We start from the raw sequence: 24,920 nt of genomic DNA, 5'->3' as shown, positions 1-24,920 counted from the left end.
CGGCACCGGCCCTGCACGCGGGCCCCCGCCACGGTGCGGAGGCGCAGACGCAGCGTCGCGGCTGGGGCTTTGACCTCGAGTGGACCGTCGACGCGGCGGAGGCGCCGGCGTACGGCGCAGAGGCGATACAGCGCAAGATGGAGGCGTGCATCGACGCGTTCGAGGCGGGTGCGCTGGAGGAGGAGCGCGAGGGCGGCAGCGTCAGCGCGACGCAGGAGAAAAAACGTGCGCGGGAAGAGCTCCTCGCGCGGCGCGCGGCGAAGGCGCGAGCGAGGCTCACCGCGCGAAGGGGGGGCGGGTGACGGGCTGCGCATTGGGTTTGATATGTCGCGACGCCATCTCGGTGGATTTGTTCTTCTATGCTTTACAGGCATTTTTCTGCTAGCCTACGGTGTCCACACAGGACTCTGAATAATCTACCGGTCGGTGGACACAGTCAGGCTGTCTGCGGCCAGCTGTTGGTTCACTCTCGTTGGCGACTACTGACACGCCGGCAGCGGTATCCGGTGACTCAGCCAGGGGCGCCGCAGGACTTGATTTTGTTGTGCTCCACAGCTGTATCTGCAGGGACCTGAGACGCCGCCGCTCTTGACAGGCATTTCCGACGACCGCGGCTGCTGAGTCAAGACACCCCGCTGGTAATATATGCATGTGTCGACATGTCCTCTTTCCGCATTTTTATTGGCGGCAGCGCGGGGACGGCAGCGTGCGCTGCACGACGGAAGGCAGGCGTTGAGAAAGCCCGGCACGGAGCATGCGACTTGTTGGCCATTATCGGACACCAACCACCCGTGCGGCTGTGTGCGGACGCTTCTGGACCATGTCGTGTTTGAAAATGAGACATACGGCCTTCGCTGCGACTGAATAACGCAGCTTCCTGTCTATCAGCTGCACGGATGGTTACTCAGTGTTCTGGGGACCGTGCGGAGTTCCGTGCGGCTTCATGCGGTAATAGTACCGGTGTGATTACAGAATAGGAGCTGCTAGAGATACAAATACGCCCACTCGTGGATGCTAAGGTAGATACGACAGCGCACAATCACATCAGAAATCCAAGTAGTCCCTCCCGTCGGTCCAGGTGGCACCGCCTGCAGTCACAGTCCCGTACGGGTCCTCTGCGACGGCACCGTCCACATCTTTGAAACTAAACTCGCGCTTAAATTTGGCCTCCAGGGAAACCATCATCTGGATGAGCTTGTTGCACGCCTGCTCTAAGATTTCGGTGGGCGTCGCGGTGCCATCCGTCTGGATTTTGATGAGGAAGTGGGGCTGCAACGGGTGGGGAACCTTGTATCCAGCAAAAAGGACTTGTGGCATGGAGAGCAGTTGTCTGGTGTTACCGCGGCGGCTGAGTAACGCGACGCTACGGAAAAGCAGAGACTCACGCGCGGATCAGATTTCCGAGCGTATGGTCCTGCTTCATGACTTTGATTGTGGCGGCATTGGGAATCTTCGTATCCTCGATCACCTCAACGCTATATGAACCCAGTCAAGCGCAAACTCGCCCAGGACAAGTATATCACGCACGGTCTTTCGCCTTCATCTAACACGAACAGTTCATAGCGCGCTGGCGCGTTCATGATGGCTCACCGCTGACTGGGCGGAGACTTCTATTCAACAGTGTCAATTACAAGTGTCGGGCAGAGGGGGAGTGTACATATACAATCGAGATGGTGCTGTTCTGTATACATACTGGAAAAAACCGTAAATTTAAGGGGGAAACTTTACCTAGAGAGCCGCAGCACCTGCAAAAAGGAATTGTCAGCTGAGAAAGCTCTGGAGCACACGGCGGGATCAAAGTCAGAACACGAATTGAGATCACTTGTAGTAAGCATCATTGACAATAAATAAAGGCTCTATAGCCAGCATCATAGCAATTAATCAATTTAGGACCACTTACCGGTTGCAGGGGACAGAACGAAGTAGTCAAGGCGGGCGCGGCGTCTTCCACGCGAAGATGGGTGTTGAGCAGCCACCTGCGCCAAGCAGCACCAAACATCCCGCCACACCCTGATTCGGTCTGCCTGCCGATTTCCTTCGTGTGTATACTCACTTAACGCCTCCTCAAGGTCAGTACGTCGCCATTTTCCCTGCCAGGATGCATTTCCATGGACTCTGCTGCGCGCGAGCTTTCGTTGGGATGTCGTACGGGGCCAGGATTCGCATTCTGCGACGGTGGATGCATTGGCCGTGGTTTGGATGATGCTGACGCTCGGACTCGCGACAGAAAATGCCTACACGGTTGACCAAGACTCGCAAGCACCGTGGCCACGTCTCGGCCGGCCATGGACGTGTAGGCAAGCACCGAAAACACCCTGGAGGTCGTGGTCTCGCTGGTGGCCAGCACCACCACCGGTACGCTATCCATCCGAATGTCCCGTCGCTACCTGTTGACGGGCTTGCGCAGTACCAACTTCGATAAGTACCACCCTGGTTACTTCGGTAAGGTCGGTATGCGCCACTTCCACTTGACACGCAACATGCATTGGTGTCCCATCATCAACGTCGACAAGCTCTGGACACTTGTCCCTGCAGAAGAGAAAGAGGGCTTGACGGAAGACTCAGAGGTTGTACCAGTAATTGACACCCTCCGTCATGGTTACGGCAAGGTTTTGGGCAACGGACAGTGAGTGTGGCAGTATCACATCCTCCCTATTCGTTGCTAACGTCATTCCTAGACTGCCCAAGCTCCCTGTTATCGTGAAAGCGCGATTTGTGTCGAAGAAAGCAGAGTGCGTCTTTGACCCAGTCCATCATTTGTCTAACATCTCACTCGGTTTCCAGAGCAAAAATCAAGGAGGCGGGTGGTGTTGTGAAGCTTATTGCGTGATTGTGCTTTTGCTTTCCTCGTTTTGTCTCTGCATACCGCACTCCCTACATGCATATGACTATATTACAAGGTTCCATATGCGATCCATGCTGTACCATCTCTTTTATGCTTCGGTCTGAACATCCTGAATATCTGCAAGCCATTCTACATGCCTGTGGTGGATGCATGAACTAGTCATGGCATATGTGAGATGTATTGGTATTTCGAGAGGCTCAAAGTTCTATCTGAAGGGGCGCATCAAACGATCATGGAACAATGTATTGAAAACAGTGGGGATGACTGCATGGTTACTTAAGGGTCGTAATGAAGTACATTTCACTGTGAATCTTGAAAGAACATCTCGTGCAGCTTGCATGAGTATACGGTAACAAATGTCCCAACGCACAGAGAAATACAAGAAGGTAGGCTGCAAACAGTATACAAGCAGTCCGAATAATAATCGTTTTCCAGCACTGGCGAACCGGGATACAGAAAAGACAGCTAGAAGAACATACTTTGAATGTGCAAATCCAGATACAACATGTGCAGCCTGGAGGTTAATACACCTATCGCGAAGAGATGTCTATAGATTTAAGCAGCCTGCACCTGGCCACGCTCAACATCCGGCTGCGGGACACCAGATCGTCCAAAGCCACGCAGGAAGCCAGGACGGGTGATGGACGCGAGGCTGCCGCGGACAGCAGGTGCAGCCGCTGGCATAGCAGGGACAACATCAACGTGTGTCTCCGACATTGAGTCGCGTTCCTTGTCCATACCGTCCTTCGACGGAGGAGTGGTGGTGATTCGCAGCATCGACGTGTAGGCTATGATTTCATGTTATGGTCAGGCGGCAACACAAACTCTGATAAAACAACGTACGCTGACGGCACACTGGGCAGAACCATCCTTTGGCCTTGCGTTTCCTTCTCGGGGCAGGTTGTGGGGCAGCCGCCTCAGAGCTTGGAGGGGGACCGTCGGCACTTGGGCTAGTTGCATTCGGCGCCGGGGTTGTAGCAGCATTTTCGGCAACAGGAGTTTCCGTAGCAGGGATAGTGGAGGGCTCTTCCTGCTGGACAATTGTCCCACCAGCGCCGAACTCGATCATGTTCACCGCACACTCCCGACAGGCGACGAGATGACGGCAGGGGAGCAGAACAACCTCACGCGGCGAGGAAAGACAGAGCAAGCACTCTGACGACGGCTCTTCCTCATGGGTCGTATGATCGAGCGTTGGAGCAGGCGGGTAAACATGCTGGTCCACGGCGGCGGGTGACGTCGGTGTCGTCGTATGCGTAGCGGTGGTCGAGTTCGCCGAAAGACCGTAAATTTCATGGAGGTGGAATGTGTGTGGTCCGATCTAGTATTGCGAAAATGAGCGTAGGAAGACTAGAAGCTAGGCGTGGACCTACAGTAGCCTCTCGCTTCACGACCTTGACAACCCAGGGCCTCTTGTCCTCGACAGTCTCGGTCTCGACTGCAGCGGTGAGCGTAGGACCGAAGCGAACGACATGGAGGTAAGTGACCTGCTCGTTGACAGAGTGCAGCTCTTTGCCCTCCTCGTCGAGCGCAGCCAGACGGATGACGACGCGCACACCGACTTCGGATTCTTTGTCCTCGTTCTTTGCATCACCACCTTCTGAGGTAGCAGCGGGCACCTCCGCATCGACCACAGCCAGGGCAGGCCCAGCAGCAGCGGACCGGTGGTTGCGCTTACGGAGGTTAAAGTGAGTGAAGCGTTTCCTGCCCTTCGCGTGGGTATCCTCCGCTGCATGTTGCGCCTCGGCATCCGGCGTGGGTGCAGACTCCCCGCCGGTGTCCTTGCGGGCAGAATTAGGGTGCAGCTCGAGTCGCTCCAACTCCAGCGTTGCGCCATCTTCGAGCTTGAGAATCTTGCCGAAACCCCCCTCAACAACGGACTCGAAGAGGAGGAATTTAGACAATCCGCTGGTGTCTGACTTGCCGGCAAGACCATGCCTCGAGCTCAGGAGGGCGTGAACGCTGATGCCGCACTTGGGTGCATCACAGTCATATTCGAATTCGAGACCATGGTGATGGTGCGAGTCGACGTGCTCAGGATCATCCGAGGGAGCAATCTCTAAGGGTGTTAAACGAAGCGTGGGTCGCTTCAAGTTAACTAATGCCTGAAGGGTTGTGGTCGCTGGCAAGCCCTGCAAAAAACAGTCGCTTCGGAGTCCCCACACAAAGATGAGATGCAGACGGACCTCTTTGCTCCTCGATACCCAAGTTTTGATGATCTCCGGGGTCAATTCATCTGCGGCAGTCTTGTCAAGCCTCTCGGTCCATTCGGGCCCTCCGCTGACGATGCCGATGTTAGGACCAAATAGGGTGTCAGACTTAGCCTCGCTCGTAGTATCGGGGCTGGCGGAGTCGCCCATGTTGATAACGACAGTGTTAGCCTGTTGGGCCATCTCTGCAGCTCTGCGCGAGGTGGTGGTGTCCGTGCGAGCGAGGTAAGGCTGTGCGTGCAACCGGCGGGTTCTATTCCAGGTGGAGTACTGGTTGTTATCTGGGCCGGATGATGAGCAAGACTGAAACACAATCAGAGCGAGGGCCACGTACACCAAGTAGAGATGGCAGCCATCGTCACGGAGGGGGATTTGTAAGTGCCAGGATGGAGGATGGAGCGGAAGAGACTGGGTGCGGAAACGGAAACTCACAAGTCACACACTAATCCAGGACGGTGGCGCCGATATCTGACCGATCAGCGAACTGCACCTGTGCAGAGAAAGAGCGATTTCGACGGCGATTTGGTGCGATGGGAAGTGCACGACGGCGCTGGACAGTCTCGCTGGGCGCAGCTGAAGTGGGACGAAGGAAGTGAGTAGGTTATAATTGGGAAGCGACTGGCGACGAGCGGGGCTACGGGGCGCCGAGCGTGCGACTTTCCGTGACTCGGTCCTTTGCACCGTGAGTTTCGGGTGGATTGCCACAACCTGACGCAACGTGCAACCCTTCCCAGAGATATCCTGGAACAGAACAGTCTGTTCCAAGTCTGTTCTCAGTATCCACACACAGTGAGACGACCTGAAATTAATTTCACGACGTGGGTCACGTGGAGCGCGTCGCCGCAGCGTTGCGCACTCAGACTGGACGGCTCTCAGGGCCACAGCAGTTAGCGGTCCAACCTCTCTTCGCTCACGTCCGGACCACTCATTAACGAATGCTATACTCTCACACATCTCTAGTGAGAGTCTTCAACAATTTAGGCCGGAATCCTTGAGAGAAGTCAAATAGCATCATCTCACAGTTCTACGCGCTCTTTATCATTTACGCATTGTCACTATCCACTCTCGCCCTCAGCTCCCTAGCAGACCTTTGAAAACACCCCCGGCCTTTTCCAGCATGTCCACGGATCCATATCACGTAGTGCAGCAGGAAATACAGGCCTCCCTGCAGACAGCGTCGACTTTGCGTGCTTCATTCCTTCGCATTCGTAGCACTGCGCATGAGGATAGCGAAGAGCTTACTTGGGCCAGAAATGAGGTATGCGCCTACCACGTCCACCGCTGGATGTTTGAGTATATTCGCCCATCGCGGTAGCCGTTCTGACGAATTTGTCGCATACAGCTTAAGGCAACCCTCGCGGCACTGGAGGCCGACTTAGAAGATTTAGAAGAGAGTGTAAAGTAGGCATGATCTAGCTCCTCTTACATATCCTCATTGACTGAATTGAATCGTACCGGCGTATGCAGAATTGTCGAGTCGACGGGCCCGCGGATGTTCGGCCTGGAAGAGGTAGAGGTGATGGAGAGGAGGCGGTACGTCGGCCATGTGCGGCAGGAAATCGAGGTATGTGCGTATTTTGTTTTAGAAGTGCATAGCTATTAGGTATTCACACTCCTTCTGCCGTCATAGACCATGAGAGCGGAAGTAGAGTCTGATTCTGTGGACAGATGGCCGAGACCACGGTCGCAGGTGGGAATCCATCCATCTCTTTCTCGAGGAAGTAGTCGTGCCGCTTCTCCTATGCCAGAAGATGATCAGGCGGAATGGGCGAGGCAAGAACAGGAGGTATGCTGATACCGCCACATCCTGTACTCATTCGATACCCTTTTGGTTACTGACTCTGGTATCTATCAGATGATGATTCGTCAGCAGGATCGAACCATCGATACTATCGCAGGGACACTGAGTACCATTGCGGAGCAGGCGGGTCTCATGGGTCGTGAAATTGGGGAGCATAATGAGTACGTAAATGCACATCATAGATCTTTTATTATGCCCGTACCATGTCGTCTTTAATCTCACCTTTGGCCACGTTGCTGATATCCGGTCTGGATTGGAACAGGATGCTCGACGACCTTGAACAAGGCGTTGATAAATCAGACGCCAAGCTCGGCGATGCGATGCAGCGGATGAAGCGATTCATTCGCCAAACGGAAGGCAAGTTCCTTTTGAGTTGCTCTGTGTCGTTCCTCTGACCGTCTGACCATTAGAAACAAAGTCCGGCTGGTGCATCGTGATACTGATTATCGTCCTCATGATGCTCCTCCTCGCTGTGATATTGGTATGACTTTCGCGGCATTGTCTTCGCGGTGGCATTTCACTGTGCACTGAACTTCTTTGGCTTCCCTGATGCATACCATATGGACGGTGTACGGGTTTGAGCACTGTACGTATTAGAATATCTCGGATTCGTCTAATGAGTCATTTGGGTAGGGCTCTGGTTAGTTGTCATGCAATGGGCCGACACCGCAATGTTCCTCGGACCTTGAATCCGCCGTCAGCCTCGTACCTACCAATCAGCACTGTCCCGCTTTGAGCGGATCATGTGATGAGCGTTGTTTACCCGTTGTTTTGCCTGTCAGCCACACGCCGCGGCTGGGTTCAAGTTCGCAACCGTCGACATCAAGTGTGTTGTTCGGCCTTTCTCGCTTCTGGTCTGCTACCCTGGTGCTGGCGGACGACGACGACAGCGACATCTATACTATACTTTTTTTCACGACCGTAATCTGGTTTTGTATTTTCTTCTATCTTCCTGACATCTTGGACGACAACAATGCTCTTTTCTGCGGTCGACAGCTTGCCTCGTGCTCCACCTATCAAATATCAGGCACCTTTGGGTACTCGCTGGCAGAAGGAGAAGGCCGCTGCTGCTGAAGGCGCCTTCGACTATCCCGACGATGCTAAGTACGTCGGCCCATGGGTCATTGGCGAATGCGTCGGGAAGGGTGCCAGCGGCCATGTCAAGATTGCAAAGCACCGCCGGACTGGTCAGCTCGCCGCAGTGAAAATCTTGCCGTTGCAGCCATTTGTTAACTCCCGTGCCTCGCTCGCTGCTCAGGCAAAGTCTGACAAACAACGTCTCGGTATCGACAGAGAAATCATCATGATGAAGCTGATGAACCATCCCAATATTATGCGCATATATGACGTCTACGAAGGCGAGAAGGAGCTGTACCTCATACTAGAATACGTCGAAGGCGGCGAGCTCTTTGATTTTCTGGTCAACCGCGGCAAGCTGGCGCCGCTGGAAGCTCTGGCGTACTTCAAACAGATTGTTTACGGTCTAAACTATGCACACACCTTCTCTATCATCCACCGTGACCTCAAGCCAGAGAACATACTTATTCATTCGCTAAATCCTCCTCTCGTCAAGATTGCAGATTGGGGAATGGCTGCGTTTGCTCCTCCATCTCTACAACTGGAAACTAGCTGCGGTAGTCCTCATTATGCTAGCCCTGAAATTGTGAACGGCCACAAATACTGCGGGACTGCGACTGATATTTGGAGCTGTGGTGTCATTCTCTTTGCCTTGTTGACTGGTCGGCTCCCTTTTGACGACAAGAACGTGAGGACTTTGCTCAGTAAGGTCAAACTAGGAAAGTACGACATGCCCGCCTTTATCGACCCCATGGCGAAGGACCTGTTATCGCGTATGCTGGTCGTTGAGGTGTCAAAGAGGATGACGGTGGGTGGTGTCCCTTCTGCGAGCAACGTCTGGCCACGCTGACTCTAGCGAGGTGTATAGATGTGTGATATTTTGGCTCATCCGTGGCTGAAGGCCGATACGCCCGGAATTACATACATAGCTGCTCCTCCCGTGTCAGAGTTGGCGAGGCCATTGCCATCTGCTCTTCACATTGACCGGGATATTTTTGAGTCGCTTTGCGTAATATGGGGTCGTCATGCTGATCACGACAGTATCCAGGCGGACCTCTTGAGCCCGGCTGGACATGGTACGTTGGCGAAGGCATTTTATTTCTTGTTGCAGAAGCATAGAGAGAGGACAATGGAAGAGCACGGAATTCTCATGGATATTGACGAAGTCCTGAGCGCCAGTGGCAAGGTGGTTACGAAGCAATATGCGGCGCCCAAGTCAAAGAAGCCTGCTCAACATTTGGGCGTCCGTGATCAGAATTGTGTCGCGGTACCGTCGTTACTGCGGTCTAACCGCGCGGCGCCCGTCCCTCCATCTCGCAGCCCTTCCCCGAATGCTCTTGTCATATCAACCGATGTCCCCACCGAGCGCGCTCCCACCAGGGCTCATCCCCCATCTCCTGTTGGCCCCCGGCCACAAAAGCCTCGCCCTAGCTCATCTTTCTTACCCAGTGGGAGGACTTCTTTAGGCGGATCCTCTCGCTCTGCTACTGCTGCTACCCATGCCCGACACGCGGAGTCCAGTGCTGCGACGCCTGGGCGTATGGCCTCTCCGGTAATTGGAGCAGCCGTTCAGCCGCTGGCCCAGAGTGCATTCACATCCGGCATTCCCCGTATTTTGCCGCCCCCTCCGATGCGACGTGGATCAGCACCCCTTCCCATCGGCCCTCTATCAGCGGCGGCTCGTACTGGCTATCGAAATTCTCTGGTTACTCCTCAATCGACGACTGTCTATACATCTGTACCTGCGCCTACTTCTGCTACGCCTATCCTACCTATGATTACTGCCCCTAGAGTACCGGATGTCGAACTGCAGAGGACCTTTGATCAGTATGCCGCGACCGTCAATATGCAAGTCGCTTCTTGGAATGCGGCTCGTTCCGCTATGCAGTCCCCCGGCCCTCAATATTCTCTGCAAGAGCCCATGGATGTGGAAGGCGACACTGAGGTGGTTCGGGACGTTTCGATCACCGACACAAGTGACAAGCAGAACACTGTGAACCCCCCTCGGTCTAGCATGACCGTGGACGACAAAGAGAATTGGAATGCGGGTGTTCCGAGTCGGAAAGCACATGTCCATCCTGACCCTGTGCTAGCTGGAGGGGGGTTGGGCTTTGGTCATTCAGTCCCTATGGCTAAGGAAATGGGAAATTTGGTATTTTTCGCCGAGGCGCCGCCGAAGGAATCAACCAAAGAAAGGAGGGACAGGAAAAGTCGGCGTAAGTAATACCATCTCCTTAGCAACGACGGTTGCTGGTGATAGATAATTTTTCACTTACGCCATGCATTGCTAATCTTCATAGCGCCCGCACTTGATCTTCACGGAACACCAATTCTTCAGAAGAGATCTACATTTTCTATCATTGGATCCCCTGGACCCGTATCTTCGCCCACACAGCTTATCGGCTCTCCCGTCGTAGGCGAATTCAAGGGCTGGTTCTCGAACCTCTTTCATTGGCGAGCACAGTCGTACATGCTGTATTCGATGAACGATCTAATCTCCACCCGGAACGAGACATTGCGCTTACTAGATCAATTTGGAATCATCTGGGCTCTGGAGGAAAGTCACGGCTGGCACCTGCTCAAATGTCGTACAGAGGACATGCAAGATGGCTCCACAACACTACAGAAGCAGGTGCGATTCCGCATCGAATTCTCATCCGCAACCCTTCAGTCGTTCGGGCAGCCAAGCGCCACACCTCGCTTGTCGAACCTGTCTATGTCTCCTCAGCCGAGCTCATTCAGTGGGACAAAGTTCCGGTCGGACAGAATGTGCGATTTTGATACGGCCATCGGGCTGGTATTAGAGAAAGGTGCGGTGTCAACGTTCAAGTTAATTTATCACCGCTTCCGCGCCGAGTGGAGGCTCGACTCTTTACAGTCTCCGAGGCACAGCGGAGGTACGCCAAGTATTGAACAACGCTTCGCCGTTTAACTGCAGACTCGTGTTGCACGACGGGACATTGTATCATTTCAACACACTATAATTGGTCGAAGATGCCGAACAGCCATCATTCCATTTGCGAAATCCACATCGTAGACAGTATTTTATATACCATTCGTTCGCGGCCCTGTCAAATACGCGATTGTATTCAGACTCCAAGGTTCTCGCGCCATACACATTATCTATGCATAACATAGCTGCACTTGCACCGGAACTCATCGCATTCAGATAAATGTATCATGTACATGTGTATACTATTGGCCCCAAGATGAAGTTATAATATTGTGTGTATCTAATTGCAACAGTACAGATTGACTTCAGACGCAAGTTGTCTTCAGGCTTTCAAGTCAACTGCACCCAGGCTGATGCCATTGATCCTACAGACCTGCCAAATGGAGATGCATCCGATCAGAGACTCGCCCGAGATAATCCGATGCTCAACTCTTTGCACTATTGACACCACTTACCTGCCGGCATGGTGGGGACCCGCGTCGCTAACATTCTTCACTCCTAAGACCTACCAATCTGAGCGTAATAAATGCAGGTCGTGAATTTGTAAGCTATACAATGTCCAAGCACTGAGGCGTCGGTCTTGGTTGAATCTTTCTCCGGCTCTCACGGATCTAAGCATCGAAACCCCAAATACGCAAGACGCAAATTACTGTAATGTTGTCGACGAGTCCCCGCAACTTCCCAAATCCCTGCAAGGATGCTCTACTCAGCCATGATTTGAGTGGCACGGCGGTGAGTCTGATGAGGCTATCGTCTCTGTACTTCACGCATCATTTCCCTTGTCGATCCGCCAGTGTGGGTCATGGAGGATCACCGGAAGGGGTATAGTGCACTAAAGGCGCTCCGCTTGTCGAGAATGGAAGTCACGTCGCGATAATTTGGCGGTGTTTTGAAAATCTAACCTTTGCTGGAATTTTGCACACACGGAAGCAATTTATCTCAATGGCTTCAGCCACCTCTGCCTGGTCAATCACTCTCAAGCTTGGAGTTTCATGCAATCAAGGAGGAAGCGCGATACTGGTCCGTGGCAAGATGTTTGAGCTTCTGGATTTATTTTACAAGTAGTCTGAGGTACAAGTGAGACACTACATTGCAGTGGGAACCAAATCTCACATGCAGCTCCAGCGACCCAGTAGGCCGGATACTGCCCATTGATCTTCTGGTTCCTAGCGACCGCGGCTGCAGCGATCTGTCACAATCGGCTCCCCTCCTTTTTTATGTCCCGAATTCTCATCGGTCTATTAAATTCGATGCGGAGCTGCGATTTATCCATCACAAGTTACCGCAGCGCGTCGACTCTCGCGCCATCTTCGCTCCTTTTCGTTGAGCCGGTCGACGTTGAACTGTGACTCTTGCAAGATCTCCTTTCTTTTGATTCGCGCACTCTGGTGTTGTTCAGGGATCTCTGCTTGTAGTCGTCCTATCGGGTGAGGAGACGTAATTGGGTGCATGGGTCATGTGGATGAATCCGAGGTAGTGGCGATCGCAACCCTCTTGCAGGTGGAGAACTTCAACTCAAGTGAGTCTCTTCGTTAGGGACGTATACCTTATAATTTTTACTGGCAATTTCAGTGGCAGCATTCGCTTGGTTACTGTATGATTATGTCCACTCATTTGATGACGAGGTAGACCGCTGTCTTTTATAGGCATACTCACAAAAGCTAACACACTTGGCAAGGTCCGGTTAGTTTGGAGGTTGGGATTTTCTTTGGTAGTGTCTGCATTGCATTGAAACCTGTTTAGGTCTGCTCCTACCATCCCAAAATTTCTTTATTTCGTCTTGCGATATGTTGGTTTGGTTGTACAAACGTGAGTGCCACAAACGTTCTAGGTGTTTTTCACTGACGAGTTTTGAACCTAGCTGCGCGGGTCTCAAAATAATTCCATTTCAGTGCGTGCATTTACACGAGGGCCATTCGTCAGGTTGAGCCTCGCATGGGTAGATGTGTGCAGGGCATGATATTCAGTTTAATGCAAGTCTCCATGCGTTTTCTTCGTACCACATCGCATGATCTTCAAATAGTACTTGCTTTGTGCTGCTAATCAGCGTGGAGATCAGCCTCTCCTTAAGGGTGTATGCTATTTACTCTGGTAATCGAGTAGGTGAGATGTCAAGGTTTGGTACATACGGAACAGTCGCTAATTTCGCTCAAAGTATTGGGCGTTTTACTCGTAACTGCTATAGGTCAGTCCTCACGATGTAACTGAATAGTCATTCTGATTGGGATTCTGCCATGATTAGCACAGATATCTGTGCGTCTTTTCGCATATTCTCACTACAGTCTTGATTCAAGTGGTGCTCAATTTTAAGAGCGTTGCAACGATCGATATACTAGCTGACATCAGTTTATCTCGCAAGATTTTACCCTTTCCTTCCAGCTGGCCCATCCGCGGTTGCTACTATCCAGGAAGTCCTCCATATTCCCGTGCCGACTGGTAGATTGTTCGCCCCGTATTCCTCTTGAGATGTCTGAACCCTGCCATTTAGGTTTCCTGCTCTAGGTTTCGAGAGTAAGTAGTCAGTGATCAAATTGATGCAAAGTTGACATCAATCTCAGCCATCCTATTCATTCTTATGTGCATAAGATGTTATTCATATCGCCCATTGAGGGAAGTCCCCCTGCTTCTCCGCATTTGGCGTGACGGGACTATATATTACCTCATGTGAGCTTTTCTTCGGGATTTTGCACATCGACTCATGCTCAGTCGCGACGTAGGATCTTTGGTCAGTAGTCATTGTAGACGTTCGATCACGTATGAGGGTTCTAACGATCATCTAGTTACGCTATCATTGTGCGCGCTGTCCCAGTTCGTTCCGAACCTAACACTGGAAGTCATTGCCTCTATGTACGTCACTCTAGCTGTATCTTATTGCGTTGCGCTGACACTAGATTTATTTCCTAGATGGGTCGGACCCATTTACTCATATTCAGTTCGTTCGCTTCCTTGCCATGTCCACCGAAGAGGCTAACGTGATCTACCAGGGCTCTCATCTACTTTTGAGTGTACGAGCATTGGCTGCGGAGCGACAGAGATTGGAAGTGTTGACACCCCACATTTCGGAGATCCTTCCAGAAATCAGATACTCTGTATCTGACCGACACGGTCATGCATCTCTATGGGAGGCCCATGAACTCTCGCCATCACAGCAGGATGTGTCTACGCGTCTTCGCATCAGTGACGCTAATTTTATAGAGGAATCGCAGGGACAAGCGAAAAGCCACAGTGCATGGACACAGCAGTGGGATGCGCGCCCGTCGAGATCACAAACTGCTTACTGACATGAATATCTCGTTTACTGGCTGTGTGCGGGTTATACTACAGTCATGCGTAGTTGTGTTCCATAACTCTTTTACTGGTAACTCCGGGGATCTGCAATACCCTTCAACGCGGTCCTATGTCGAAAGAGGTTTAGTGCTGCAGCCCTTGATGTGAGTGTCGCGGCTTCCCCAGACTCGTGTGACGTGACAATTTGCCGGGGGGATTATGCGGAATAATTTATCCTTTGAGGGAACTCCGCAGCCATGAATAAACAACGTTCGCAAGGGGAGCTGTTTCACAATCATTCTGCCCCATGCCTTGTCTCTGGACCCCAGCGCTAGCGCACGGATGTGTCCCTCCCCAAAGCCCTTTGTAAAGCCACTGACGGGTAAGTCGGAACGCCAGCGGGAGACTGTCGTTTAGTTCGTGACCAGCGGCAACGAGGCCCGGACATCGGCTAGACGTCGAGCAAGCGAGGTAGGACCCAGCAATCCGGAACACGATTGTATTCTATCTCTCGATTACAGCTGTTCCTCGCGACCGCGTCCCCAGGTCCACACTCGGTTCGCCTAAGAATCTGATGCCGCGGCACTCAGTCTCAGGCTAAGTATTTAGTATAGAACCTCTTAATACCGCTTCGCTGTTTCTCCGACCCCTCCCCATCCTGTTGTCTTCCTTCAGCTTCAAGTTGTCTGCCTAGACCTGATTCCTGAAGCCGTCACTGTGGGCGGGTGTTTTCACCTGCCGGAAGGGAGTCGGAATTCCGTGCGACTAGCGGATGGAGACTTATGAATACTATGCTACGGACTCCGAGGTTGTTAAGATCGCGGCACTCATCAGTGTGAACAAATTTAATACTAGTGAGTTACTCCACTATCATGATATCATTATTATGAATTTTCGCGAAATGCTCAGTCGCTGGCCTCTCTTGGTTGCTTTATGACTGTTTTCTCTCGTTCAGTGATGAGGTAATTTCCTGATTTAGGAAGTCTTGTATTTGTTGACGACTGATTAACATTGAAAGGTCCAGTTAATTTGGAGGTCAGTCCATATTTCGAGTTTATAAACGATGAGACTATTTCATTTTCCAGATCTGCTGCTAGTATCCCAAAAGTACTTTACTTTATCTCCAGGTACTTTGGCATATTCGCACAAGTGTAAGTCGAACAACTGTTTCTTGTCAATTTTGGACTTTGGCGGATATTCACATTGCAAACGATAGTCTGGGACTCATCCCACTTCAGTACGTCAGTCGTACGCTAACACGCGTTTATGTTTGTTGAGACATGCGTGTAGATGTCTGCAAGGCCTTGTCTTGAGTTCTGTGTGAGCTCGTATTTATGTTCGTTGTACTGTTGCTATAATCCGGGAATAGCACGATTTTCATAGTCGCAGTCAGTGTTGAGCTTAGTCTTGCCCTGAGAGTGTATGCGCTATATTCTGGAAGCCGAATCAGTATGTTTATATTTTTGCTTATTCCGGGAAATTCGTTAACACTAGATTTAGTTCTGGCCATTCTCCTCGTGACGGCCATAGGCAAGTTATGCGATGTCACTCAGTGCTTTCCATCTCATTGAACCGTGGTATCGTCAGTCCAAATAAGCGTGCGTCTATAATTATCGTTTTTCGCTTCTCAATTTAATGTTGTCTATATAGACCACCGTAGTAATAGACGTGCTGGCCGATATAATTGTCTATCCTCAAGTCCTTCCTTTACCGTCAAAGTGGCCGATACGTGGTTGTTCTTACCCTGCGAGTCCTTCATTTGAACGCGTGAACTGGTATGTTGCTATGTGGTGTAACTTTCTTTGCTGACCTTTTGATGTACTGGCGGTTATGCAGGATACCTGTTCTAGGACTTGAGAGTAAGTGTTCACGTATTGGTTTATCCATGATTTGACGGCAGCCATAGCTATAGTCTTTATATTGATGTGCATTAAATGCTATTCTTACCGGCCTCTTCACGATGTGCCACTGCTTCTCCGTATATGGCGAGATGGGGCAGCTTATTACTTTGTGTAGGCCTTTCTCCCATCTCCTTGCTGCCAACTGATCTAATTCAGGATAATGTAGCATTTTTGGCAAGTTGTCACGCGTGAAGAATATATTATTCTGTTGAATTGACCATTATCAATTAGCCGTGTTATTTGTGTATACGCTCTCTCAATATGTCACAGCTTTCGCACCAGCTGCCATGCTTGCCTGGTACGTCGCTGTCTCTTGTGATCCCCTGCTCAAGCTGAATCTCAAGTATAGGTGGGTAGTACCCATATATTCATATTCGGTGCGTACATTCGTCTCTATCAATCTTGGGGCTTCAAGTCAGATATATGCTGCAGGGGTCTCATCTGTTATTGAGCGTGCGAGCGCTGGCGGCAGAGAGACAAAGGCTTGAGATGATGATCCCCCAGATCTCGGAGACGATTTCTGATTTTGAAGCTGCAGAGTTATCCAACATGGGCTTTCAGGAAGACTCTTGGGAAGTATACGAACTCTCGACACCCCCGCGGGACCCAACTGCGTGTCTTCATCGTGATGGCGTCGTCTTGAGGACACAGAGGAGATCCGGTTCATGGATGCAGCATTGGGACGCACGTCCGGCCCGGTCGATGACTGCTTATTGATGTGCCTCGTACTAGCTCGCTGAATATCAACTACTGATTCAAAGATCGGATGCCGCATTGCCGTGAATGTTTCCATGGCTTTGATAGTCAATCCTTCCGCCGTCATGATTCCGGGACTTAAGAACCAAAGTTATTCCTTATTACTCTGAGATCCGCATCCTTGGCTAAGTGTCGTTGAGAGAAGGCCGAGTCCGCTTGATTGAGATAGCTCCTATAGTGATGGACGAAATATATTCCTGTTGAAAACCTCCCCGTTAGAGTCACGCCTGTGTGTTATGGTTGCTCCATGCGACCCCTCGGAGGCATGAGTGAAGCACGCCGTCTTACTTGAGCGCAAGCGAAACAATCCTGTATACCTTCCAAATATGGAGTTACTCCGATCAGAAGCGGCTCAACCTTTGTGGCTTGTGCGAGTTACGACTCACCATGGTCGTCACTTTCTACATATTCTGCATCACAGTGCACCGATCCTGCCGTGTGACATTCAAACGTCACTGGTAAAATGATACGTCACTGACCTTGCGACGATTGGCATGGAAGGTCCCTGCGAGGGGGTATAGTGCAAACTTGATCGCACCCTGGTTGTCAACTCTGCCCGAATTGGCGATAGCGCAATTCAGTAGTTGTTTCGCAGTCTTCACAGAGGTGTCATAATCAGTGTCAAGGTGGGTATCCTAGACTTATGCTGTACGGGGCTTCGACCTAAATTACTAAATATCATGACTCCGATGATCAAATTTTCATGGCGATTAACTCGGCTCGTGAATTGGGTTGCGGGCCTAAAATCGCCATCCCGGCAAGAATATCGGATCCCTGCGGGTCCTCCGCCACAATTAAAGCAACCCTGAATTTTGCCCACCACGCTCTTTGCCCCCTTTGACAATCATTGATGAGTAGCACCACGAATTTCGACGTCCTGTTTCTCGCGACTCTCTCCCAAACCGAGAGATTTCATTCAAGTGAGTTATTGATACCATCGTATGTGTTGCACTCCGTGATGGATGTACGCAATTTATGTCTAGTAGCTGCACTCTCTTGGCTGCTTTACGACTATACGCTCTCATTGAACGACGAGGTGGCTAGTGTGATCGAGTTTTAACTTCTTGGCTAGATCCTGAACTTCGCTTGACAGGTCCGATTGATTTGGAGGTGCACCGTAATTCTTGTTTTTGTAGTGATGCAGTCTCAAATACCTCTGGCCTTTGATCAGGTCTGCGACTACTGCTCCAAAGCTTCTCTATTTTATCTCGAGATACTGCGGTTTGATTGTGCAAGTGTACGCTCGAATTTTCTGCCTCATTTCGTAGTGCTTTCTAATACGCGGAACAATAGATGCGCGGGTTTCCAAATCATACCTCGCAAGTATGTTGATGTTGCACTGAAAAAGATGAAGCTGACTAAATATGAGTGTATAGCTGCCAACAAAACATGACATTCAGCAACGTGTTAGTCTTCTTGAAACACGATATATTGTGCTCTTCCGGTTCACACATCATGGCATAGCACCACATCAGTGATGATATTCAGCGTAGAGCTCAGTCTCGCCTTCAGAGTTTATGCATTATATGCTGGGAGTCGACTAGGCGAGTGTTTGAATCTTAGGTTTGCGAGTACGCATCTGTTGCTATAGCTTACGTTTAGTATTGTCCATTCTCATCCTGGCCACCATCGGTAAGCGCAGCATGGCGTTTATCGTTGTCACTGTCTGATAGATTCATGGAACCTACCAGTGCAAATAAGCGTGAGTGATCATATTTGCATCACTTAACGTTATCAAATTCTCCTCAGTGTATGGTGACGCTTAAGGTGCTTGCCGATGTCAACTATTACCCCAAAAGTTCCCTTTTTCCTACTGATTGGCCCATTCATGGCTGCTTCTTCCCGAGACTTCCTGCATACTACGATACTTGGTGAGCTCATACTTGACATTATACTGGTTCTGGCACTCACATCGCTCGATTGGTTCTCTGTTGCCTAGGATTCCTACATTAGGGTATGAGAGTATGCCTCCTCAGATAGTTTGTCAGTGTGCAGACTCTGACCTGGATTGCAGCCGTTCTCTTCATTTTGATATGTGTTAAATGCTATTCATATCGCCCATTGCACGAACTTCCGATACTTCTCCGCGTCTGGCGTGATGGTACCGCTTATTATTTTGTGTAGGTCTTCCTTGGTCTTCCTCCGCGGTATAAACCTCAAGCTTAGATACTGTAGGATATTTGGTATGTAGACTTTGGGTCGCCTCAACTTCGGATCCGTGCACTAATCCAACTATCCCAGCCATTCTGCTGGTATGCGCGCTTTGCCAGCATACCACAAACAATCCTCTCGACACCGTCGTCCTCATGTACGTTGCACTGAGATCCCGGCTTATGACTTACAAATTCTATCTCCAGGTGGGTTGGACCAATTTATTCATACTCGGTGAACTGGTATTCCTCCTGTCTCTGCGATTTGAAGTGTTGTTGATCTTCTTAGCAGGGGTCACATCTCCTGCTGAGCGTGAGGAAGCTAGCCGCAGAACGTCAAAGACTCGAAGTGCTGACACCTGACCTATCTGAGGCGTTTCCTGATGGCTCAATATTGGGGCCCTCGGATGTCAATGATGAGACAACAAATTCCGAAAGCTATGAGCTCCAATCAACCCAGGGGAATTGTGACGCCTGTTCTCCTCATGCTAGTGGTTCAACAACGATGCTACGGAGACAGATTCAAAGTTATAGCGGGTGGTTGCAGCAATGGGATGCGCGTCCGGCAAGGTCTAAGACTATTTACTAAATCTCTACTGGTGATAGAATCGACTATGCTTGTTCAATAGGACAGTGATCGCAGCGTTTCTACACCACATTGTCGAAGTCGTCAAAGCAGTTGGGACGTAATTGTTCATTCCTTTCCACCTGTAGTACCGTCAGCACATCATGTGTTGATTGAGCAAATCGTGTTCACGAAGGTTATAGACATTTCGCGGTGATCTCCATATACTATGTGACAACGTATGCATGTTCATGACAATTACAAGCACTTGGGCGTCATTTTACTGACAGGAAGTGGATTGGGAGAGCGTTGAAGCTGATTAATCTAGATACTATGCGTTGCACGCGCTTTATATTCGACCCAGTGTTTATAAATCCCGTCTGGGCTCCTGCTCCTTCGCTTATAAAATCTCAATAAATCACGCAACTTCCGTACGGAACATCGGAAAAGGTCTGTCTATTCAGAATTATGAACTTCGCAATGGAGACAGAGAGAACTCTTGCACAACGGCCGGTTACACCTCATTCAGCCAATTCTGAGTCAAGATCGGCACATCGCACAGGAACTAGCCCATAACCAATTGCATGCTGTTGTGAGCACTTTGTTGAGGCTGTATCAAGTACCCCTCCATATTCTCCGAGAGGGGTTTGTGAGAGAAAACATCATCTATGCTGTCTACAATATTTGGCGTTACATAGTCAGGATGGATGGTGACAAAATTCGGACGCCGCGCGCGGCATCTCTCGGCATATGGTGGCTACGTAATTCAACGGTGGCGCTGCTCTAATCGAGTCACTTCTCAGCCTTTGTGCGTGTTTGGCTTGCAGGGCTGCCGAATGACGCCGATGTGACATATTGTGACCAGAGATATAAACACTCGAACTTTTCGTACTCGTCTCACCGGAAGACATCCGCAGGAGGATGTAAGACACGTAATGTTTTTCTGAGTAGCCGGAAAGATAGAGGAGATGCAGATTCACCTTCCCATGTAATCATTATGTGCTCTTATGGAGTACTGATATAATAATAGGCCAAATACCAAAAACCGTGATAAAGCGCGTGCAACTCATCGTAGCTCCTACGACAACAGACGAAATACTCTTACTGAAAACCTCCACACTACAGTCACGTCCCTATGTGTAATGGATGCTCCATGCGGTCCGAGGCCCTGAGGCATGAGCGAAGCACGCCATCTCCGTACGACTTGAGCACAAGCGAAACGATCCTGTATATCTTCCAAATATGGAGTTACTCCGATAAGAAAGCTGAACCTTTGTGTCCCTTTCAGTTACGATTCACCAAGGCGGCCACTTTCTCCATACTCTGCACTGATCAGTTCACTGCTCACTGTGTCACGGCATTCAAACTTCATTGGTAAATTGATGTGCCGCTGACCCTGCGACAATTGGCATGGAAGATCCCTACAAAGGGTATAGTGCAAATTCGAAAGCGCCCTGCCAGTTGCCAACTCTACCCGAGTTGACAGCAGCGCAATTCAGTAGTTGTTTCGCAGGACTCACAGAGGTTTCTTGATCAATATAAAGGTAAGTATTCTAGGCCTATGCTGTGCGGGGCTTCGACTTAAACCACTGTATGCTGTGACCTGATGATCAGCATCTAACGGGAGCCCTCAAAAGTTCGTAGCGATTATTGCCCGGCAATAATGTGACTAACTCGGCTCGTGCCTCGTGAATTGAGTCAAGGTCCTATAATCGCTATTCCAACAAGAATATCGGATCCCTGCGAGTTCTCCGCCACAATCAAAGCAACTTTAAAATTTTCCCACCACGCTGAGTCCTCGTTCCCTTTGACAATCATTGATGAGTAGTAGCACCACAAATTTCGATGTTCTGTTTCTGGCGACTCTCACTCAAACAGAGAGATTTCATTCACGTGAGTTGTTGAGCCCATTGCATACGTTGCACTCCATGATGATGTATGTGCGCAATTTATGTCTAGTGGCAGCACTCTCTTGGCTGCTTTATGATTATATGCTCTCACTGAACGATGAGGTGACTAGTGTGATTGAGTTTTGAATTCTGGGCCGCATGCTGAACTTGGCTTGACAGGTTGGATTGATTTGGAGGTGCGCCGTAATTTTTGTTTTTGTAGTGATGCAGTCTCAGATACCTCTGGCCTTTGATCAGGTCTGCGACTACTGCTCCAAAGCTTCTCTATTTTATCTCGAGATATTTCGGTTTGATTGTGCAAGTGTGCGCTCGGATTTGCCTTTTCGTTTTGTAGAGCTGTCTGATACCCGGATCAATAGATGCGCGGGTTTCCAAATTATACCTTTCTAGTATGTCAATGGTGCACTGAAGAAATAGGGTTGTCTGAATCTGTGTGCATAGCTGCGAACAAGGCATGATATTCAACACAGTGTTGGTTATCTTGAAGCATGATCATATTGTGCTCTTCCGATTCACGCATCTTGTCATAGCACTATGTCAGTGATCGTATTCAGCGTAGAGCTCAGCCTCGCCTTCAGGGTTTATGCCCTATATACGGGGAGTCGACTGGGTGAGTGTTTAAAATTTAGGTTCGCGAGTACGCATCTGTTGCTGAAGCTTACGTTAAGTACTCTCCATTCTTATCCTGACCGCCACCGGTAAGCGCAACATGGCGTTCATTATTATCACTGTCTGATAGATTCATGGGACCCACCAGTGCAAATAAGCGTGAGTGATCCTATTTACATCACCTAACATGTTATCAGATTCCCCTCAGTGTGTCGCGACGATTAACGCGCTTGCCGATGTCAACTATTACCCCAAGGTTATTCCCTTTCCCACTGATTGGCCCATTCATGGTTGTTTCTTCCCGGGAGCTCCTGCATATTACAATGCAAACTGGTGAGCTCATACTTCATATTATACTGGTTCTAGCACTGGCACCACTCCATTGATTCTCTGTCATCTAGGATACCCACCTTAGGGTATGAGAGTATGCCTGTTCATGTAGTTTTAGTGTGTACAGACACTGATCTGGATTTCAGCCATGCTCTTCATTTTGATGTGTATCAAATGCTATTCGTATCGCCCATTGCATGAAGTTCCAATAGTTCTCCGCATCTGGCGTGATGGGACCACTTACTATTTTGTGTATGCCTCCATTTATCTTCCTCCGCTGTAATGATCCTCAAGCGTAGACATTGTAGGATATTCGGTATGTAGAGTTTGGTCACTTCAAGTTTGGACTTGTGCACTGATCGAACTATCCCAGCCACTCTATTGATATGCGCGCTTTTCCAGTATATTCCAAACAATTATATCGACACCGTCGCGTCCATGTATGTTGCACTGAATCTTCGGCTTACGACTTACTCAATTCTATACCCAGATGGGTTGGACCAATTTATTCATACTCGGTTAGCTGGTATTCCTCCTGTCTCTGCGATTTGAAGTGTTGTTGATCTTCTTAGCAGGGGTCACATCTCCTGCTGAGCGTGAGGAAGCTAGCCGCAGAACGTCAAAGACTCGAAGTGCTGACACCTGACCTATCTGAGGTGTTTCCTGATAGCTCAATATTGGGGCCCTTGGATGTTAATGATGAGACAACAAATTCCGAAAGCTATGAGCTCCAATCAACCCAGGGGAATTGTGACGCCTGTTCTCCTCATGCTAGTGGTTCAACAACGATGCTACGGAGACAGATTCAAAGTTATAGCGGATGGTTGCAGCAATGGGATGCGCGTCCGGCAAGGTCTAAGACTATTTATTAACTCTCTACTGGTAATAGAATCGACTATACTTGTTCAATAGGACAGTGATCGCAGCGTTTCCACACCACGATGATAGGAATCAGTGCGCCTTGCCAGTATCAGGTACTTCGTCGGCAAGCAGGTACTCGAGGCCACACCCGCAGAAACCGCACCCGGGATTCTTAATCATTGGCCGATGCGTGCACGGTTCCAGTGCCACTGGGACACCAATCGTGACAATTAGTACAAGCGATCGTGTGCACTCGGGCGTCATTTTACTGACAGGAAGTGAATTGTAGACGGTGCTGACAACAGCACAATCGACTGGCAGTCGCTGCAACGTCAGACTGGGGACAATTGTGATTGATATTCATCCATCCTGATGTATGCCTTTCAAATAAAATGATTGCCAGTCATGACTACGAAGACATTTTGCTCAGACCCTATAAGTATTGTACATGCATCACACCAGGGCGGCTTGGATCACTGCCACGCACTTTTCGGGCCATCAATGTTCGGCTGCTGTGAGTCTTGAATGGACTATGACTCAGCGACGAGGTATGCCTCACGTTTTGGAAAGACATGTACAGACGACTCACAGCCTGAATTTGAATTAGATATACATGCTTTCATGATACCTTGCCGATTACTTGTTGCCCTCATCTAATCCTGCCGACTTCTGCGGAAAACATGATTGCTGCAAGATATAGAGCGCCGTGAGGCGCTTCGAGTCCGCGTCGCTTGCAGAAGGCTGTGACGCTGGTATTACTACTACTAGCCAACGCCGTTCAGTAAATCTGGCTGTTTCGGGAATCACCTCACATATTTTGACTTCGGCAGACCAATATATCCGAGCGACCAACGTCATTTGTCACTAGTGGCTTAGAGACCAGCAACAGGTGAAAAGAAGATTCCTAAAGAAGGTGCGATCGAGCAACCCGAATACTAGTATCCATTCAAATCCACGGAGCCTCGACCATGTTGAGGCTAAAGTCGTCTGCGGCTATGATGCCTTCAAATTGTCTACAAGACCTCTGTGTATCCCCTTGAATTTCGACCCTCCTTCCTGCCGCCGCCATTATACTCGTATTTCTAGGGAGAAGTTGCACTTGTCGCGTCGTTCGTCAACCTATGAATAGTACGACAGAGTCCGAGGTCCTGGGGCTAGCCGTTACTTTGCAGTTTGAGGCGTGGTTTGCAAGTGAGTTGGCGTGCTAGCCATATTGTTTTGAAATAAAGCGACTCCTGTGGTACCTACTAGTTGCTGCTCTTTGTTGGTTGGTGTATGATTGGTTGTTATCATTCGGCGACGAGGTACGTATTTACCTAAACAATGTTGGCGTATACAACTGATCATCCCAACTTAAATTAGGTTCAACTGATATGGAGGTGATTGATATATGATTGCTCTTGATGTTCTATGATCCTGTTGACCATAGTCTCGACGTTGGTCAGGTCGGAAGCTACCCTCCCGAAGATTCTCTACTCTATTTCAAGATATTTAGGCCTGGTCATGCAAGCGTGAGTGCCCGCAAATGGTCTTGATTCAGTCTTTATTGATGTTGCGGGTGATAGCCTCATAGGTTCTAAAGCGATCCCGTTTTAGTACGCCAATAGTCATTCGAGGGTACATTTGCTTATATTGAGATTCACGCATATAGTTGCGTGCAAAACATGATTTTCTACACCGTGTAA

The 24,920-nt window shown here is 49.8% G+C and overlaps 7 protein-coding genes across 7 annotated transcripts; 5 read left to right on the top strand and 2 right to left on the bottom strand.

Annotated features, from left to right (window-relative positions):
• Positions 1-1,044: 1,044 nt before the first annotated feature.
• FIBRA_05418 (uncharacterized protein) lies at positions 1,045-1,580 on the bottom strand (the record flags this gene model as incomplete). The annotated part of the gene is made up of 3 exons (XM_012327183.1): positions 1,045-1,330; positions 1,386-1,475; positions 1,528-1,580. 3 exons carry the CDS (start codon positions 1,578-1,580, stop codon positions 1,045-1,047), a joined length of 429 nt encoding a protein of 142 aa, XP_012182573.1.
• Positions 1,581-2,230: 650 nt separating this feature from the next.
• FIBRA_05417 (uncharacterized protein) lies at positions 2,231-2,830 on the top strand (the record flags this gene model as incomplete). The annotated part of the gene is made up of 4 exons (XM_012327182.1): positions 2,231-2,355; positions 2,408-2,626; positions 2,679-2,732; positions 2,785-2,830. The coding sequence occupies 4 exons, from the start codon at positions 2,231-2,233 to the stop codon at positions 2,828-2,830; spliced, it is 444 nt and encodes a 147-aa protein (XP_012182572.1).
• Positions 2,831-3,400: 570 nt separating this feature from the next.
• FIBRA_05416 (uncharacterized protein) lies at positions 3,401-5,411 on the bottom strand (the record flags this gene model as incomplete). Its single annotated transcript, XM_012327181.1, has 5 exons — positions 3,401-3,633; positions 3,689-4,166; positions 4,219-4,977; positions 5,032-5,336; positions 5,390-5,411. The coding sequence occupies 5 exons, from the start codon at positions 5,409-5,411 to the stop codon at positions 3,401-3,403; spliced, it is 1,797 nt and encodes a 598-aa protein (XP_012182571.1).
• Positions 5,412-6,172: 761 nt separating this feature from the next.
• Positions 6,173-7,251, top strand: FIBRA_05415 (uncharacterized protein; the record flags this gene model as incomplete). Its single annotated transcript, XM_012327180.1, has 6 exons — positions 6,173-6,313; positions 6,398-6,456; positions 6,523-6,619; positions 6,686-6,841; positions 6,911-7,017; positions 7,119-7,251. 6 exons carry the CDS (start codon positions 6,173-6,175, stop codon positions 7,249-7,251), a joined length of 693 nt encoding a protein of 230 aa, XP_012182570.1.
• Positions 7,252-7,829: 578 nt separating this feature from the next.
• Positions 7,830-10,865, top strand: FIBRA_05414 (uncharacterized protein; the record flags this gene model as incomplete). Its single annotated transcript, XM_012327179.1, has 3 exons — positions 7,830-8,741; positions 8,802-10,149; positions 10,234-10,865. 3 exons carry the CDS (start codon positions 7,830-7,832, stop codon positions 10,863-10,865), a joined length of 2,892 nt encoding a protein of 963 aa, XP_012182569.1.
• A 5,476-nt stretch (positions 10,866-16,341) lies between these two features.
• On the top strand, positions 16,342-16,771 carry FIBRA_05413 (uncharacterized protein; the record flags this gene model as incomplete). The annotated part of the gene is made up of 3 exons (XM_012327178.1): positions 16,342-16,352; positions 16,404-16,431; positions 16,487-16,771. 3 exons carry the CDS (start codon positions 16,342-16,344, stop codon positions 16,769-16,771), a joined length of 324 nt encoding a protein of 107 aa, XP_012182568.1.
• Positions 16,772-24,356: 7,585 nt separating this feature from the next.
• On the top strand, positions 24,357-24,920 carry FIBRA_05412 (uncharacterized protein; the record flags this gene model as incomplete). The annotated part of the gene is made up of 6 exons (XM_012327177.1): positions 24,357-24,426; positions 24,487-24,539; positions 24,598-24,614; positions 24,681-24,746; positions 24,801-24,830; positions 24,887-24,920. 6 exons carry the CDS (start codon positions 24,357-24,359, stop codon positions 24,918-24,920), a joined length of 270 nt encoding a protein of 89 aa, XP_012182567.1.

Source organism: Fibroporia radiculosa (assembly GCF_000313525.1).
Source record: "Fibroporia radiculosa TFFH 294 genomic supercontigs, scaffold4425, whole genome shotgun sequence".
Lineage (NCBI taxonomy): Eukaryota > Fungi > Basidiomycota > Agaricomycetes > Polyporales > Fibroporiaceae > Fibroporia > Fibroporia radiculosa.
Note: the sequence above shows the minus strand (reverse complement) of the source record. Positions and strands in the feature narration are given on the sequence as shown.